We start from the raw sequence: 17,812 nt of genomic DNA on the forward strand, positions 1-17,812 counted from the left end.
GTTACTCATTTCTGGCTTGTGCCCTCTTCACCACTCCATCATAACAAGTTGCGTAGAAACTACCTCTGAATTACTTCCTCCCCTCACTCCTATTGTGCCACTCATGTAAGATGTATCATCGACTTAATTTAATTACAGCTTTTGGGAACAAAGTAAGCACTACCAAATCAAGTGTAGTTATAATGGGACTGACTTTTAAAATGCTATGTTTTCTCCGTCTTGGTAATTTTTTTTTTACCTCAGATCTCTGAGGTTTTTAGCTAAAGGGACAAACTAATTGCAGAAAGCAAAGAGGCAAATTTTTGGCTATTGACTGCTACACTTGGGCCACGTGACTCCAAACAGCTCATCTGGAGCCACGGTTGGTTTTTATTTTCTTCTGTTCTGTTTTGTTAATTACAAGACAGAATTTTTAAAAATATAAAACTTTAAAAACTGGCTTCAAAGTTTGCTTTGCCTATCAAGAGCCAAAGCCTGATAATTTAATATAATTGAAGAGAAGGAAGGGTGAAGTCTGAGATGCATCTTGTTCCCCAAGAGAGGACATTTTAGCTTCTGGTAGGGGAAGGATCTGCAGTCGAGATGCCAAAGTACCCTGAGAAGGTATGCCGTGCCCTGGCGCCTGGAGATGGGAAGGAACAGAAACCCCAGAACCGTTTGGGGAAATCCCAGAGGACCAGGATTTGAGTCCAGTCGTCACTCCGGTAGAAGCCACGCCTAATAGGGAAATCTTGTAGCAGCATGATGGTGGGTTGGAAAAGCAGCAATGACTGGTTGAGATATCCAGGGTACGTGGAAAACATCTTAAAATTGCCTGTGTCCCCAGAGGCTGCCCTGGGAGGGACGCCCAAAGGCCTTGGTGTCCTGCAGAAGGGACACCATCAGCATATGTGATGTGGATTCCATGTGCTGGAGGCTGTGGAAACAGAAGCAACATCAGCAGCAAAAGCAGTGTGGGTCCCCAGGAGGGTTAGCAGGATTTGGGGCTAACAGACTAGATGGCTTTTCCTGATGCCATGACACATATGGGCCTTCTTAGAATTTAGACGGTACCCCAGGAAAAAGAGAAGGAAGGGCAGAACCCTAATTTGATTGTTGGAGTTCTGAGTTTGACTATGAAATAACTGAACATGAATGAGTTTCCCCGAAAGTGGCTGGAGTTTTCGTAGCTGAGTCACTCAAGGTCACATAGCCAGAGAATACTGCAGCCAGTCTGACCTCACAGTCCATACTCTAAGCCACCATTTATGCTTTATCATTCTGTCTCCACTGTCTCCACATTTCCCTTAACTAAATAGAATGGCAGCTCAAGACTTAAGTTACATTACACTGTAGAAAGATAAAAAGCGACTGTAAGGTTCACCCTGTGACTTCACACATCCATTTTAAGATGCATCCAGATTTCAGTAACACTAAAATGTCTTCAGCTTGAATAAATGTCAGATACATTCTCTTCTCTCCGGGTCCACTGCCACCACCTAATCCGTGTCCTACCTGGATGCTTTTAAGTGTCTCCATATTGGAGAGGTTAGGCTTTTTCTATAAAATTAGGAGCAAGAAAACTAGGACTGATGGATAGAAAATTTACAGAGACAGAATTCTGTGCAGAATCAGAGAGAACTTCCTCATAATCTCAGATATCCAAAGATAGAATGAGCATCCTTGGGTGGCACCAAGTGCTACATTCCTTGAGTTGTTAGAGCATCGTCAAGACGCCTACTACCAAGAAGGAACCTTATGGAGGGGAATTTAGGAGTGAACATATGGCTGGATGAGGCGGCCTTTCAGGTCCCTTCCAACATTGAAATCCTGCCACTTTAGAATGGAGATTGTGAACACCAGATTGCTGTGTGTTTAAAGAGTGGGAAATGAGGACACGGAAGCAGTGGTAGAGACTAGTCTTTTGAAGATGGTTACCATTGAGGAAAGCAGAGCTTTATTGTATTACATGGTGGGATTGAGGGAAGATTTTAACACTGGGAAGAACTGAGCAGATTTTGTAGGTAGAAGATGAAGAATTGATTTTTTTTTAAGGAAAAATTAAAAGGGAGTTCTGTTCCAGCATCGATTGCTGCATGACATCCTGCCCCAACACTTGGTGACTTTCAAGAACAACAACTGTACCGTATCAGGATTTTGTAGATCTGAAATTGAGGCAGTGCTTAGCTGGGTGACTTTTCCACATGGTATCAACAGAGTGGTCTTTACTCTGTGAAGTGAAGTGCTCTACTGCTCAGTGGTCTTTAGCCAACATGTCTTGTGCCTCGATAAGGATGGCTGGACAGTAGTATTGAGCTGGAGCAGTTGACCAGAGCACCTGTTTTTGGCCTCGCCAATCTCTTCAGGTAGTCCAGCTTCTTATATGGCCACTCATAGCTCCCAAAGAAGTGTTCCAGGAAGTCTGGGCAAAATTGCAAGACTTCTTAAGGCCTAGCTTCAAAAACCCAGAGGGTCACTTCCCTCTGCATGCTATCAGTCAATCAAGTCCATAAGGCAAGGTCAGATTCAAGGGGAAGGGACCTTGATTCCATCTCTCAGTAAGAGGAACAACGAAGAATTTATAGCCATCTTTAATCTCCCATAGAAACAGTGGATGGAACAAGATTCTGAACAATGTGGGGAGTCCAAGTTGAGAGCAAGGGTGAAGGATTCCTTAGAATGGTGAAGAAACATGTCTGCCCTGGAGATAAGAACAAAGAAAAAGGGTTCCAGAGAGAAGAGATAGACTTTAAGGTGAAAATAAGAGAAAGCGGAAGGCGTTATTTTCAGAGAGTTCAAGTAATCCAAGGCTGTCTAGTGGAAGGAGAACCTCACATAATGGAAATTAGGCTGCCCACCCACTGTCCATATATTTTACCTCTGAGTTGCTTCCTCATTCCGACAGTGTATCTTCACTGCCTTCACGCGAGGCATGCCTCACACAGACTTTAGTCCGAAGTCACTACAAGATCTTCGGTTCAGAGTTTCAGTGCTTTTCATGTGCCCCGTGAACCAGTGTCCTAGTCTCCAGAGCCATGGGGCAGGTAGATTGGTCTCCTTGGAAAATGAGCTCACGTGTGACTTCATTCCTGGTCCACACTTAAAGGATTGAGCAGACCAGCCATGAACCCGAGCCTGCGTGGCAAAATGTGAAATCCGCTTGCTACAAATGATCCAGATAATCTCCTTCAAGCCTCTTGTGGATAAAAACACAGAGCCACATAAGGGTGACATTCTGGCAGGTATTCAAAGCTGTAGTGGTTGTGGCTTGGCTCCTGTTGTATGCACAGAGCTGTTGGATTGGCTTGATCGACGCAGGTCTCCCTGGATTACCCTTTTGATAAGTATCTTTAGAAGCTTACTAATTAACTTTAAAGGAATGTTTCTCTTTGGCACTAGGTCTCATTCTTTTTGCATTATCTATTCCGGTGATAAATGATGGATGCATAAATACCTTACCTTTGCTCAATCAGTGTTTTCTGTTGTTGATGTAAAGTGTACAAATTGGATTTATTTCAGGATGGCTGAACTTGGAATGTGACGTTTTGCCAAGTCAGAATCTCACTTGCCCAGACAACACACATGTGGATTTTGTAGTTGTCTTCTTTTTAAAATAGTATATGTCTGTGGTGCCATTGATTAATGTAATGTTGCATTAATGTGCTGTTATAACACCCCAGGGCATGCATGCATTCTTCTGCCAGCAGCAAAAAAATTCCCCAAACTAAAGTTTTTAATAAACTACAGATTCCAGGGCAAAAAAAAAGAAAAAAAAACCCATCAACCATGAGAATTTATGGATAGCGAAAGTACTTGAAGAATCAACTTTTGATAAGCTTGCCAATGGAAATACACTGTAATTGTTCTATAATTTCATTCCTGTAAATCATTAGTCATTGTCTATATCTATTCATCTATTGAATCTTTTCAATGACCCAGATATCTGACTGTGTTGTGCCACAACGTTGCCTTTTATTTTTGTTTCTTAACAGTCCAGTGTTGATTCAGTCAGATTGTCAGATCCAGACTTCAGGGAAAGCTGACATAGACACATATGTGACATGGCTCAAGCTGCAAAAATTAAAATTGAATTCTTCACCATCCATTGTAAATAGAACTTTCTTCAGCACGGCGCTGATGTAAGTCTGGCACAGGGTCATTCTGGACCTATTTTAAGTAACAACTATTTTTTTCCCTTTCTCAAGGTAGTTTTCAATCTTTAACTGTCATATTTTCCCTCTTACAAAAATCTGGAATCCTATTTTGCTAAATCAATTAGCTGAGGTAAAATTTAATGGAATAAAAACAATCTTGATAGAATATATCCAACTTTGTAAGTGAAGACGGGACTTCAGCCTGCTATCAGAGGGCATGAATCCTGTTCGCCTCTTCCCCAGTTTCCAGGGGAATTGTTGTCGGCAAATATCTATTTGATAAGAGAAACCCAGGCAAGTTTTTGCTTTTTAAGTGTAAACTTCTCTTAGCCTTACAGTGGATTTAAAATATAGAAAGTGACATTTCTCTTTATAACCCCCTAAAACTTTTAAGATCCAGAAGAAAGCAAAAGATGTAAAGACAAAAAATAAATAAAAATACAGTGATCCTTAATGGGAAGAAAATTTTTCTATAATCCAGTTTTAGGAATCAACATTTTGATGTAAGTACTTTATAGTTATAGTCGTAAGATCACTAAGTTCAAGCATGGAGAAAACCATTCCATTGTCTTTGCTAATAGAGGCCAATTTAAATGAGCTGGACCTGATCTTAGTAAGATGCCTTCAAATCCAACTGGTGTTGATGTTCACAGTTGAAATAAAGAAGAGGGTATTTCTTTTAGATTTCAATACTTTTAGATTTGGACATTTTTTCATGGATTCTGCAAAATCAATATCAATTAAGATTAACAATTAACGAATTAAGGGATAGTTTCTCTGCAGTAGGTGGTTATCTGAGTTAAAAAATTCCATGCTGGGGCACCTGGGTGCCTCAGTCAGTTGAGCGTCAGACTCTTGATTTCAGCTCGGGTCATGATCTCCCACTTCATGAGATCGAGCCCCATGTCGGGCTCTACCCTGGCAGCATGGGGCCTGCTTGGGATTCTCTCTCTCTCTCTCTCTCTCTCTCTCTCTCTCTGTGCTCCCCCCACTCATGCACACACACATACACACTCTCTCTCTGAAAATAAATAAATATACTTTAAAAACTGTATGCTAAAGGGACAAGGCGCATGAGGTCATAAGCACTATAAACTCAGGAGGTGTTAGGGTGAGCACCCTGTACCCCATAAGGGTAATACGAAGGGGCGTGTGGTGGAACAAGTTGGGGAAGCTGTCACTCCCTCCCAGACATCATCTCTTTTGTGAATGCAGATTTTTTTTTTCTTTTTTGACCAAGTTGTAATGACCTAAGACTTAGATTCCATCCCATGACTGCCCTTGCCCTAAAACTGCCAGATAGCATACCTCCCATGTCCCAATTATGCAGTCCTCTTGTGTTTTTCTGGTGTTTGTATTCCCATAGTTGCAAATAAAAAGTATATTTTTAGTTTTAGAATTTTCCTTTCCATTAAAAAAAAAAAATCCCTGAAGATTTGTGGCACCAGTGTTATTTCTGTTAATGTCATTGCTTCCATAGCAGCAAGCTGAGACTTTGTAAGAAACTATGTTTACAAAAAAGCAATTATCTAAGTGAACATTATAGCTACATGTAGCAAAGTTTCAATTTAGATTTCCTGTAACCATTACAACACACACACACACACACACACACACACACACACAAGCACTTCCAATCTGTGTTATAAACACAGTGTAATTGGCCAAGGAGCTGTCGGTAAAGCTGAGGTGTGACCAGTTTTTTGGACTTCTCCAGCAGAATAAAAACTCACACAGTTCACCTTCTGAGCCGTAGAAGGTAGGATCTTCCCTCCTCTCAAATCCCAAAGGGAGCAGAGCATACAATCAATGAGATCGTGCTGTTATTCAATCCTTAGGATGGGTTTCATGAAAAAATAGAGAGGAAACAGAAAATAAATTTCCAGTTTTTCACAGCTCCTTTTGCTAAGCATAAATGTAACGTTTTTATTTTACCCAAAAGATTCTTCCCTCTTGGAACTGCAGTTGGTAGAGGCATGTCTTTAATTTAAGATATTTCAGATTTGCTTTAACCATCTAGGTCAGAGATTTCAGTGGCCGTTCTATAAAGAAATCAAAATGCCTGTGCGAATGGTAATTTCTAATTAGATCTAAGTCAGTGTAGTGTGAGATGAGAATGACATCTGGAGAAAGCATGCTGAGGAAGACACTGCCCAGCTTTTTACCTTCATGTGAGTAGGGCTGACCTTCTCAAGTGCTCAAATGTGGCTTGGCATTAGCAATCTTCTCTGCAAATCGAATTCCCAAACCTTTCTGGTGGGCCTGGCCTGTGTTGGGTTGTGCGGGTAAATTTATTTCCTAGCTAGGAAATAAAATTAATATTTTTCTGCAGCCTTTTCAAGCAACACCCTTCATGAAGACAATCAAATTCGGGAACTTTCGGCCACAGAACTTTGTAGCCATTGTGCAGAAGTACAAGCGAAATAAGAGCTGTGGGCCACTTCCCCCCTTCATGCTGAGAGCTCTCAGTTGCATGGAGAACACAGCCATGAATCCAGAGTGAAAAAATGGATACAGACAGAAGAAGCAAAGTGACACATAAGCAGCCAACTGTGTTATATAATCGGGGGGTCGGAAGGGCCAGTGATGCAAGGTCTTGTTAGACTGTCAAGGCTTAATTCTTAGGAGACGTTTTGAGGAACAGAAGGCTGTAATTTAGTGAGGAGGAAAAACAGTGTGCTTCGGTTGCATCCAGCAAAATAGTGGCATCATAAACCCGAGCAACACTGCAGAAATTAAAAATTAAACTCTCCATATTCATACTGCATGAAAGCCCCATAAAACTCTGATCTCTCATTCACCAGTCAAAAAACCTTCTCAACCATTTCAGATATTTCCCCCAGCTATTCTGAAATTCAGTTTCTTTATTTTAGGGTCTTAAAACAAACATACAAAACAACAACAACAAAAAACCCCTCCATTTTATAATTCAAGAAAACTGCTGCAGCCAACAGAAATCAAGGTGGTGGAGCCCTCAGGAAGCCACGGGCAGAGGCACTGCTAAGGGGGAGGGACGGTCACCCCCGTGGTCCTGCGCTAGTGATCCAGCCAAAGCCAGTCCCAAAGGAGAAGCCAGTGAAATGCAAGGAGCTTCTCCTCCAGGGCCTCATGTGGCATGGGCTCTGAGCCTCTCCCTGCATTGAGATAACTTTGTGTTTACCTGGAAGGTTGGCTGAAACCACTCCACCCCTCACTGATTCTTCAGTAAAGAAAGCACAGCTCTTGCTGTAATGATTTAATAAGAAGTAAATGTTATAATTCTGAAGTGTTTCCTAAATATTGAATTTATTAAACATCTATGTAGGTAGCGAACAGGATGCTAAAATTATAGTACCTCTTAGATCATTGTGGTAGACAGGCAGATGGCTCCCAGAGAAGTCTACACCCTAATCCCTGAAACTGATGAATATGTTATGTTACACAGCGGAGGGGCGGAGTTAAGAATGTAGCTGGACTGCACATTGAGAATCCGCTGATCTTCAGGTAAAGAGATTATCCAGGTGTATCCATTTAGACCCAGTGTGATCACAAGGTCCTTTAAATGTGGAAGAGGGAGGCAGAAGAGTCAATGTCAGAGCGATGAGATATAAGGAACGCTCCATAGGGAGTGCGCCTGGGTGGCTCGGTCTGTTAAGTGTCCAACTCTTGATTTTGGCTCAGGACATGATCTCACCATTTGTAGGTTTGAGCCCCGCATCAGGCTGTGTGCTGACAGTGCAGAGCCTGCTTGGGATCTGTCTCTCTCCCTCTTTCTCTGCCCCTCCCCTGCTCACACTTTCTATATCAAAATAAATAAAGAAACTTGAAAAAAAAAGAAAAGAAAAGAAAAGAAAGACTCAACAGGTCACTGCTAGCTGTGAAGATGGAGGAAAGGGCCATGAGCCAGGGAATACAGCTTCTGTAGATTCTGGAAAAGGCAAGAAAATATATTCTTCTTTAGAGTATTAGGAAGGACTGTAGACCTGACAACATCATGATTTTAGCCCAGTGAGACCCATGGCAGACACCTGATCTCCAGAAACTGTTCAAGGAATTTGTGTGGTTTTAAGCTACCATGTTTGTGGTAGTTTGTTATAGCAAGGACCCACAACATATGGCCAACTAATCTTTGATAAATCAGGAAAGAATATCCAATGGAATAAAGGCAGTTTCTTCAGCAGATGGGGTTGGGAAAACTGGACAGCCACATGCTGAAAAATGAACCTGGACCACTTTCCTAGACCATACACAAAAATAAACTCAAAATGGGTGAAAGACCTAAACTTAAGACAGGAAGCCATCAAAATCCTCAAAGAGAAAGCAGGCAAAAATCTCTTTGATCTTGGCCACAGCAACTTCTTACTCAACATGTCTCTAGAGGCAAGGGAAACAAAAACAAAAATGAACTACTGGGACTTCATCAAAATAAAAAGCTCCTGCACAGCGAAGGAAACAATCAGCAAAACTAAAAGGCAACCGATGGAATGGGAGAAGATATTTGCAAATGACATATCTGATAAAGGGATAATATCCAAAATCTATAAAGAACTTACCAAACTCAACACCCAAGACAAATAATCCAGTGACGAAATGGGCAAAAGACATGAATAGACACTTTTCCAAAGAAGACATCCAGATGGCTCCAACGAACATGTGAAAAAATTCTCAACATCCCTCATCATCTGGGAAATACAAATCAAACCCATAATGAGACACCACCTTACACCTGTCGAAATCGCTAACGTTAACAACTCGGGCAACAACAGATGTTGACAAGGATGCAGAGAAAGAGGATCTCTTTTGCCTTGCTGGTGGGAATGCCAACTGGTGCAGCCACTCTGGAAAACAGTATGAAGGTTCCTCAAAAAATTAAAAATAGAACTACCCTGTGACCCAGCAATTGCACTGCTAGTTATTTATCCAAAGGATATAGGTGTGCTGTTTCGAAGGGGCACATGCACCCCAATGTTTATAGCAGCACTATCAACAATAGCCAAAGTATGGAAAGAGCCCAAATGTCCATCAATGGATGAATGGATAAAGAAGATATCTATATCTATATCTATATATCTATATCTATATCTACACAATGCAGTATTACTCGGCAATTAAAGAATGAAATCTTGCCATTTGCAACAACATGGTTAGAACTAGAGTGTATTATACTAAGCAAAATTAGTCAGAGAAAGACAAATATCACATAACTTCACTCATATGTGGACTTTAAGATACAAAACAGATTAACATAAAGGAAGGAAAGCAAAAATATTAAAACAAGGAGGGGGACAAAACATAAGAGACTCTTAAATACAGAGAACAAACTGAGGGTTGCTGGAGGGGTGTTGGGTGGGAGGATGAACTAAATGGGAGAGGGGCATCCAGGAGGACACTTGTTGGGATGAGCACTGGGTGTTATACATAGGGGATGAATCACTGGATTCTACTCCTGAAATCATTATTGCCCTATATGCTGACTAACTTGGATATAAATTAAAAAGAAAGAAGGAAGGAAGGAAGGAAGGAAGGAAGGAAGGAAGGAAAGGAAGGAAGGAAGGAAAGGAGGAAGGGAGGGAAGGAGGGAGGAAGGGAGGTTAAAAAAAAAACAATGGTGTGATTTCCTTCACATGGTGTCAGAAATTACCTTGTTCATTTGCTTCATTTTCTTATGGTCTCCCTTTGAACTCAAGAATACCTGCTCTGGGCCGGTGGGGGGGTGGGGTACCCTGCCTGTGTGTTCACTGCTCATCCTGGAAGTTGGGAGCAGAGTTTGGAATACACTGGTGCTCAATAATTACTTCTTGAATGTCAAGTGAATAATTGTGTGCGTAAGTAAATGATTAGAAATCAATCTTCTCTCTGGAGCTTCTGCAAGATATATACATAGAAAATCACCAAGGGAAGGTGGAGGGTAGCAAAGGATCAGAGACCCACAGGGAGAGTAGATCTAAAGAGTGCAGTAAAGTTTCAGAATGTATCAGTTATAGAACAATTAAGATTTAAACCCTCTGTGTGTTTGAAAGAGCCTAGGAAGCAGAAGAATGTAAGACTGCAGAAAGAAGTTAACTTTGATACAGGAAGAATAGTGGGTGTTCAACCACAGAAAACTGTTAAATGCCTTTTTTAGATTGACTTACCATAGTGCTTTAAATCAGTTTTTATCGGAAGACAATAAAAAAATGAAATTAACCTATAGCAAAAAATATAGTGAGAAACTGGACTTAGCAGAGAAACTGGGTAGAGCATCAATTGTGAAGCAAAATCAATATGGAAAAAATGTGTATCCTGCTAAGGCTTTCACTGTGCCTGTAAATATTAACAGGCAGCTTTCCACATTTGTTACATCACAAAGAAGGGAAAGATTACATTTAGAAACTCCCACAAAGTAAAAGCCAGGTGTTTTATGTGTTTCTCTTTGTTCATTTTCTGCATTGCTGGTTTGCAGGCAGATGTTTAACCCTATCTTTGCTTTTTGACGCTTCACTCATCATCAAATGTTCCTTAAGCACTCTGCACATAATAACTTGTTTAATTATACCTATGAGGCAGGTGCCATATACACCATTTTTATAGATGAGGAAACTGAGCCTTTGCAAAAGTTGTGGTGACTGCCTGAGGTTGCACTGTGACTTAGTGGTAGAGTGCGAAGTTAAGCCCAGGCAGTTTGTGGACACCACAAAGTGTCCACTCTCTTAGCTGCCCCCCACGCCCTGCATATACCAGATGCTGGGTTGGGTCCTGGGATGGATTGGACCCAGTTCCTGGCCTCATGAGGCTCACACTCTTGTAGGAGAGCCATACTGGAAATGAGAATGGCACAAATGTCTATGGTGACTGGTGCCATGAAGGAGACACACAGCATAGGATCCTGAGAAAGTGAATAAATACCAGGGTGGGACTAATTCAGTTCTGGGAACCAGAGGCCAGTCACGTTGCAGGTCTCCTACTTTTATTCTGTGCCAAGAGCAAAAGAATACTTATATGTGAAAATGTGTATCCATATAAATGCCTCATATGCAAACATTAGGTGAGGGGAGGTTGATGAGATGTCATCTGAATGAGTTTTTAAAATTGCAACAGTAAGTTAATTTCTACAGTTTTTTTTCTTTCTTATAGTATGACACCTGGTCTGATTATCCTTTATCTCAGTCCGGCATTTCTCATCCTCAGCAGTATTGAATATTTGGGCCAGATAATTCTTTGTTGTGGGGGAGAGGAGTGCATTGTAGAATGTTTAGCAACATTGCTGGCCTCCTCCCACTAGTAATAACCCTTCCCCACCCCAAAGTGTGACAACCAAAAATGCCTCCAGGAATTGCTGGATGTCCCCTGGAGAGCAAAATCAGCCTGGGTTGAGAAGCAGTAGTAAGCCACCAATAATTCAAATTCCACCTATGTCTGAAGTCCAGTTACCTTGCCTAATGCTTCCAACCCATTCATGTCTCCACCTTTTCTTCTTGGCAACATGAAGTCCTTGAAGCTCAGCAGTTATATTTCTTAATTCAGACACACACACACACAACACACACACAACACACAACACACACACACACACCCATCTGAGGCTGGCTACCTTAGGATGGGAAGGAACATGTACAGGAAGGAAGAAAATCAGCCCTTAGCTCCCCACTGCTCTGCACAGGGTTCGATTTGAGTTTTGTACCTCACTCTGCTGCATAGGAAGAAAAGAAAGGTCAGGGTGGAAAGAACCATCTAGCACTATAGATTGGATGAGGGCATGGAAATAAACAATTCTGAAAGATGGCAATCCTGAGCAAAGGACCTACCAGATTATGACGTTTGATCTTCTGGGGAAAATGTCTCATTACTTTATAGTTACACCTATCCAAGCCTTAAGACTGAGTCATGAAATGTAAATGTGGTACCATATGGTGTTGCACTCCTGAGGAAAGAAGGTAAGATGTATGAGTGTAGGAGAGCTTTGAGTGGCTGTGCCTGAGACAAGAGGTCCCTTGAGGTTAGTTCCCATTCAGACCAAAACTTAGAAGGTCCCAAAGGTGAGGTACCAGCATGAAGAACAGTCAAACAATAGAAATTAAAGTGAATTTTAAAGGCTTGCCTGGCCAGCATCTGTTCTCGTAAGACAGCAACTCAACAAAACAGAAAGACTTTCTGCTTTTAAACCAAGAAAGGCAGACTTAATCTGTAAAGCCTGTGCTTTGCGTGGGAGATGTGATGGAGGGGAGAAAATGGAACCACGAAGCAGCCATCTCTGGATCAACTTCTTAAAAAGCATCGTGATCCTAAGTCTTAACAAATGTCAAAATGAAGCCTTAAATAGCCCCACTGAATTCTACAGCCCTGAAGTTGTTCCTAGAGTTTTTTGATTTTTTGCAGTAAAATTATAGAAAAGGTAGATTTTTTAATGTGCTAAATATTCTTACAGTACCATTTTAAATGTAATTATGTATGTTTAGTTATATTGTTGCTGCATTTTATTAATTAATCCAGAAACAATTATTGTGGGCTATCAAATGCCGGTTAGTGTGCATTTGTAGAGATACAAATACATACTCTGTTGCTGACTTCAAGGATCTTATTATCTAGTGGAGAAAAAAAAGATGAGGAAACTATCACAATGCAGGCTTTCGAATGTTTTGACAGAGTATAGGATGGCATAATAAATAAGGGGCAGCCTCCCGCTCAAACATGGAGGTCATGAGAAGAGAGCAAGTATCTGGAAAGTTCTTTCTGAGAAGACGAAAATCTGTGTGAGCAATTAAAAAATAAAAATATTACTTAATTTAGTCGATTTGAGACTTTAAACAAGTCTATTTTGAATAAGTCTATTCTTATTACTCCTCTCATAAATGATGAAACATGGACTATAATCAAATAGAAAGTTGGAATTATAGAGAAACATAGATCTTTCGTGAGTGTTTGAATAATTGCCACAGCACTGAACAAAAGAATAATAAAATATATGGTTGATTTTTCCTATTAAGAGTATTTGCCAAAGCCTAATAAAATTCTCTTGATATCTTGCTTCATAAAGTGACTGAAGGGACTGAAGTGCCTCCGTGTTTTCCTACATTTAAAGCCACTAAGATATGTTACTGCCAAGATATGCAAATAGTGCTGCCTGGACTGGATGTAGGGGTGACAGGTTGAGTCTGGAATGCTTGTTGCTCTCAACATGCAGTTTTAAAGAGCACTGGACTTGGGATCAGAAAACCTTAACGCAAACCCTACTCTACCGTTTAGTCAGCTGTGAGATTTTAGGCAAGCCGCCTCACCTTTCTCAGCCTCACTTACCTCCTGTGTAAGATGGGGCTCCACAGAATGACTGCAAAGATTAAATGAAATACAGGAAAGCCATGGGGGAGGGGAAGAAAAAAAGAGGTTAGAGTGGGAGAGAGCCAAAGCATAAGAGACTCTTAAAGACTGAGAACAAACTGAGGGTTGATGGGGGGGTGGGAGGGAGGGGAGGGTGGGTGATGGGTATTGAGGAGGGCACCTTTTGGAATGAGCACTGGGTGTTGTATGGAAACCAATTTGACAATAAACTTCATATATTGAAAAAAAATAAAAATTTTAAAAAAATAAATTCAAAAAAATAAAAAATAAAGTAAGCTCTATGCCCAACATGGGGCTTGAACTCATAAAAAAAAAAAAGAAAAAGAAAAGAAATACAGGAAAGCCTTGTTTTGCGAGCATAATTCGTTCCTGAAACACGCTTGTAATCCAAAGCACTTGCATATCAAAGTGAATTTCCCCATAAGTAATAATGGAAACCCAGATGATTCATTCCACAACCCAAAAATATTCATATAAAAATGATTAAGATACTGTAATATGACACAAAATAATAAAATACAAAATATAAAGAAAAATTCACCTGCACCTATCTTTGAAAACCTTGGTGGCTGGTGTGAGGGAGACAAGAGAGAGGGGGGTTATTGTGTAGGACGACTTCCACTATCACTAATGGAATCACTGCTATCTATTGGCTTAATGGAATCCTTTTCGTGCAAATTTAACAAGGAACCTATCCAATGACACTTGTTTTTGCCTCCTTTTGAGGATTTTGCAGGAATGTGACATTGCATTGATGATCACCCACAATCCCGGAGCGAGCGAGCGAGAGAGAGAGAGAGAGAGAGAGAGACAGAGAGACAGAGAGAGACAGAGAGAGAGACAGAAACCATTGGCTCAGTTGTGATCATGTGACATTCAGTGTCATGTAATACTCGTATTGGAAGACATTGCTCATTTATCAAGTTAAAATTTATTAGAAATGTTTGGTCCTCTTGCAGAACACTCCCAGAAGAAGTAACTCACAATCCAAGGTTTTACTGTATAGGTTAATTTTATCCATTATATTCCCTTACTAAGTAGCCATTGGCTGAATGGATATTCTCTTACAACAATACAAGATCATACTTTAACTTAAACATAATTGCAAAATATGTGACAAGGAGTAAATGGAAGGCTCCTGCTGTCTTCCTACTTCCTGCCCCACCCCAGGCTGTCCTCACTATGACCAGAATGATCTTTATGAAACACAGATTGATCGTGTCCCTCTCCTAAGTGGTATCCTTCAGTGCCTACTCATCACTGTCCAGAGGAAACTCAGTGCCTTTTATGCAGAGGTCCCTTCCGTTCTGGGGGTGATCTGTGCCCACCTCTCCAGATAATCTCCTGTGCCCCCCAGCACACCCTGTGCTCAGCCAGGCTACATGTACCACCCTCTCTTCTCCTCATGTCTTTGCACACACTCCTTCCTCATATTGGAATGCCCTTGCTCCCAGTCCTTCACCCTGCAAAATACTTCTAGCTAGTTCTTCCATGTTCAGCACAAGTCTCAAGACCTTCCTGTGTGCTTTCCATAGTGTGCCGATATCTGCTTCCCCAGGAAACTTCTCTCCCTGAAACGCCGTTGTCTATGTGCTTGCTTCTCTCCCCTGTTGATTCAGACTCCTTGAGGGCAGGGACTCGGGGTCATTGCACTTTGCCTTTGCCTCACCCCGTGCCTGGAACAGTGTCGGTCCTCAGTAAGTCTTGTTGTATGTGTGAATCAATCAATCACTGCGATGGACTGAATGTGTCCCCCCCAAATCCATATGTTGAAATCTTAACCCAAAAGGCAATGGTGACAAGAGGTGCAACCTTTGGGAGGTGATAAGGTTATGAGAGTGGAGCCCCCATGAATGGGTTTAGTGCCCTTAAAAAAGAGATCCAAGAGAGCTCTCTCACTCTCTTTCTACCAATGTTAGGCCCAGTGAGAAGCAAGCTGCCTATAAACCAGAAACTGGGTCCTCAACAGACACATCAATCTGCTGGCACCTTGACCTTGGACTCCAGAACTGTAAGAAATAAGTGTTTGTTGTTTAAGCCTCCCAGTGCGTGATAGTTTTGATATTTGTATTAAAAGAGCCCAAATGGACTAAGTCACTGATATTAATTGACGTACCAAGTGATTAAACATAAGACATACGCGTACGAAATGATTAAGACACAAGACAAAAGAAGTATAATTTGTAATGCCAGAATACAAATTCTGCATTCTTCAGAAGCTTCCATCCCCAAATGAAACAAGGTATCAGTTATCAGTAAATCTGCTATGCATGATTTCGCTAAATACTCTTTGGTAGCCAAGACTGCTACTTGCTAACTCAGCATACATTGTTTCTTTTCTCCAAAGTAATACACTTATTTTGAGTGGGGCACATGGTTACTAATTTTTTTTTAATCTTTATTTCCCAGTCTGCTTTGCAGCTAGATATGGCAAATGGATAAGTTCTGGCAAATAAAATGTAGATGGAAGTGTTTTTGCGGGACTTCAGGAAAGCTACTTAATCAGGGCTCATCAGGAAGGCAATCCCCCCCCGCCCAGCCTTTATTCTTCTGCTTTTCCTCTTTCTTCTAGCTTGCTTTTTAGAAATGGTAATAAGAGTCTCAGAAGCCATTCTGGACCATGAAACCATGGGGTCATCTTGATGAGGAAAGCCATGTGCTAGGATGTCAAAGCAGAAAGACAGAGGGAGTCCTTTCCCTGATGACGCTATTAACTCCTGTGTTGCTGGCCTCTGGACTTACTTATGAGAGGGCATTACATTGATACTCTAAGGCAGCAGTTAACAACTTACAAACTTACAAGTTACAAACCAACAAGTTACAAACTTGTTTAGTAAAGAGCCAGCTAATAAACCTTTTAGGCTCTGGAGGCCACATAGATCTCTGTCACAACTGTGCAGCTGTACTGGTGCAGCCACAGACAACACATACACACAGGAGTGACTGTGTTCAAATAAAATTTCAATATACCAAAATAGGCAGCAGGCTGGATTGAGTCCATGGGCTGGCACCTGTTATTCCCTGCTCCAAGGCACCGTGATGTCGAGTCTTTGTGGTATCTGTAGCCAAAACTAACCCTGACCAATGCATCGTATTTGGTGAGATGAGCCTTCTAAGTTGGGAGAATCGTCAAGACTCCTGTTTCATTTTTGAAAATAGTTTTTCTTTCAGTAGACTGCTTCTCCCCTACTTTGTCCTGATTGAAATTTACAAAGTCCTGACATTCCTGTTTCCAGACTCTTTTGATTATGGAGACCAAGTGAATCGGATCCAGGGCTTTTCTAGGTTTCCCTCAGTTCCATTATGTTTAGTTTGGAGGGTTCCAGCAGAATATAAATGGGACAGTCGTCAGGTGTGTGGACAAGGAGAATGGAAGACAAAAAACAAGGCCTTTAAGAATGGAGTGAAGGACACCATACTGAGAGCCCCTGAAGCGTGTTTGAGTTATATGATGAAACTTCCAGGCTGACTGGATGGTACCTTATTGTACGGTGTTACCAGGGAGATTTTACAAGCTGAACTGATGTTTAGCAGCAGGGCACAAGCTGGTCTTGAAGATTCTTTTCAGCAAAGACTTTTCCTGATGCTCTTTGGATGTCTTGGCTCTTCTGGTTTAGCTCATCCTGTGAAAACAGAACAAGTACAGAGAGAGAATGGCAAATTGATTTCCCATTCCGTGCAGATTCCAGCCGACGGCTAGTAGCTGTCTGGAGCTCTGTGTTGAGAAGGATTCTGTGGCTGCATTGGGGTTTTAACAGAAGTGGTCTGTGCTTCCCTAGCTGTGTTCTTCCCAGGGGCACCGGCTCAGGAGAGAAGAGGTCTCAGACAGGTCCTTGCTGTTGGTATAGACTCAAGGAATATGAAAGCTAGAAGGAAGCCATAGTTTAAACAGGCTCTAAACTGGTTCTCTTTACATAGGGTGTTATTAAGGCTCAGAATGCAAAATGCAAGGTTATACAACTAGTTAGTGGTAAAATCACAATTAAAAGTCAGTGGTGGAGGGGGCATCTAGGTGGCTCAGTTGATTAAGCATCCAACTTCGGCTCAAGTCATGACCTCACAGTTTGTGAGTTCAAGCCCCGCATCCGGTTCTGTGCTGACAGCTCCGAACCTGGGGCCTGCTTCAGATTCTGTGTCTCCCTCTCTCTCTGCCCCTCCCTGCTCACACTCTCTCTCTCTCTCTCTCTCTCAAAAATGAATAAACATAAAAAAAATTTTTTTTAAGTCAATGGCGGATATTTTCATTACACATACTACACATATATAAATAAGATCTTTTTACGCCTTTTACTACTTTTCGTAATTTCTCTCTAACATAGAACTGGAACCAGCTTGTAAGATCAACCAACACTTTCAGAGCTCCTGTTCCTGGCACTTTATGAACC

At 41.4% G+C, this 17,812-nt stretch overlaps 1 protein-coding gene across 6 annotated transcripts in view; it reads left to right on the forward strand.

The window, feature by feature from the left end:
• Positions 1-17,812, forward strand: part of AIG1 (androgen induced 1) — a 255,537-nt gene that overhangs the window by 118,053 nt on the left and 119,672 nt on the right. The window contains exon 4 of one of the 6 annotated variants that reach the window (XM_047859702.1): positions 15,347-15,370. The exons of the other annotated variants lie outside the window; for them this stretch is intronic. Within the exon in view, the coding sequence (XP_047715658.1) occupies positions 15,347-15,355 (9 nt within the window). The 3' untranslated portion in view covers positions 15,356-15,370. Of the gene's footprint in view, positions 1-15,346; positions 15,371-17,812 lie in introns of those variants that run through there. 6 annotated transcript variants of the gene reach the window in all.

This window comes from Prionailurus viverrinus, chromosome B2 (assembly GCF_022837055.1).
Source record: "Prionailurus viverrinus isolate Anna chromosome B2, UM_Priviv_1.0, whole genome shotgun sequence".
NCBI lineage: Eukaryota > Metazoa > Chordata > Mammalia > Carnivora > Felidae > Prionailurus > Prionailurus viverrinus.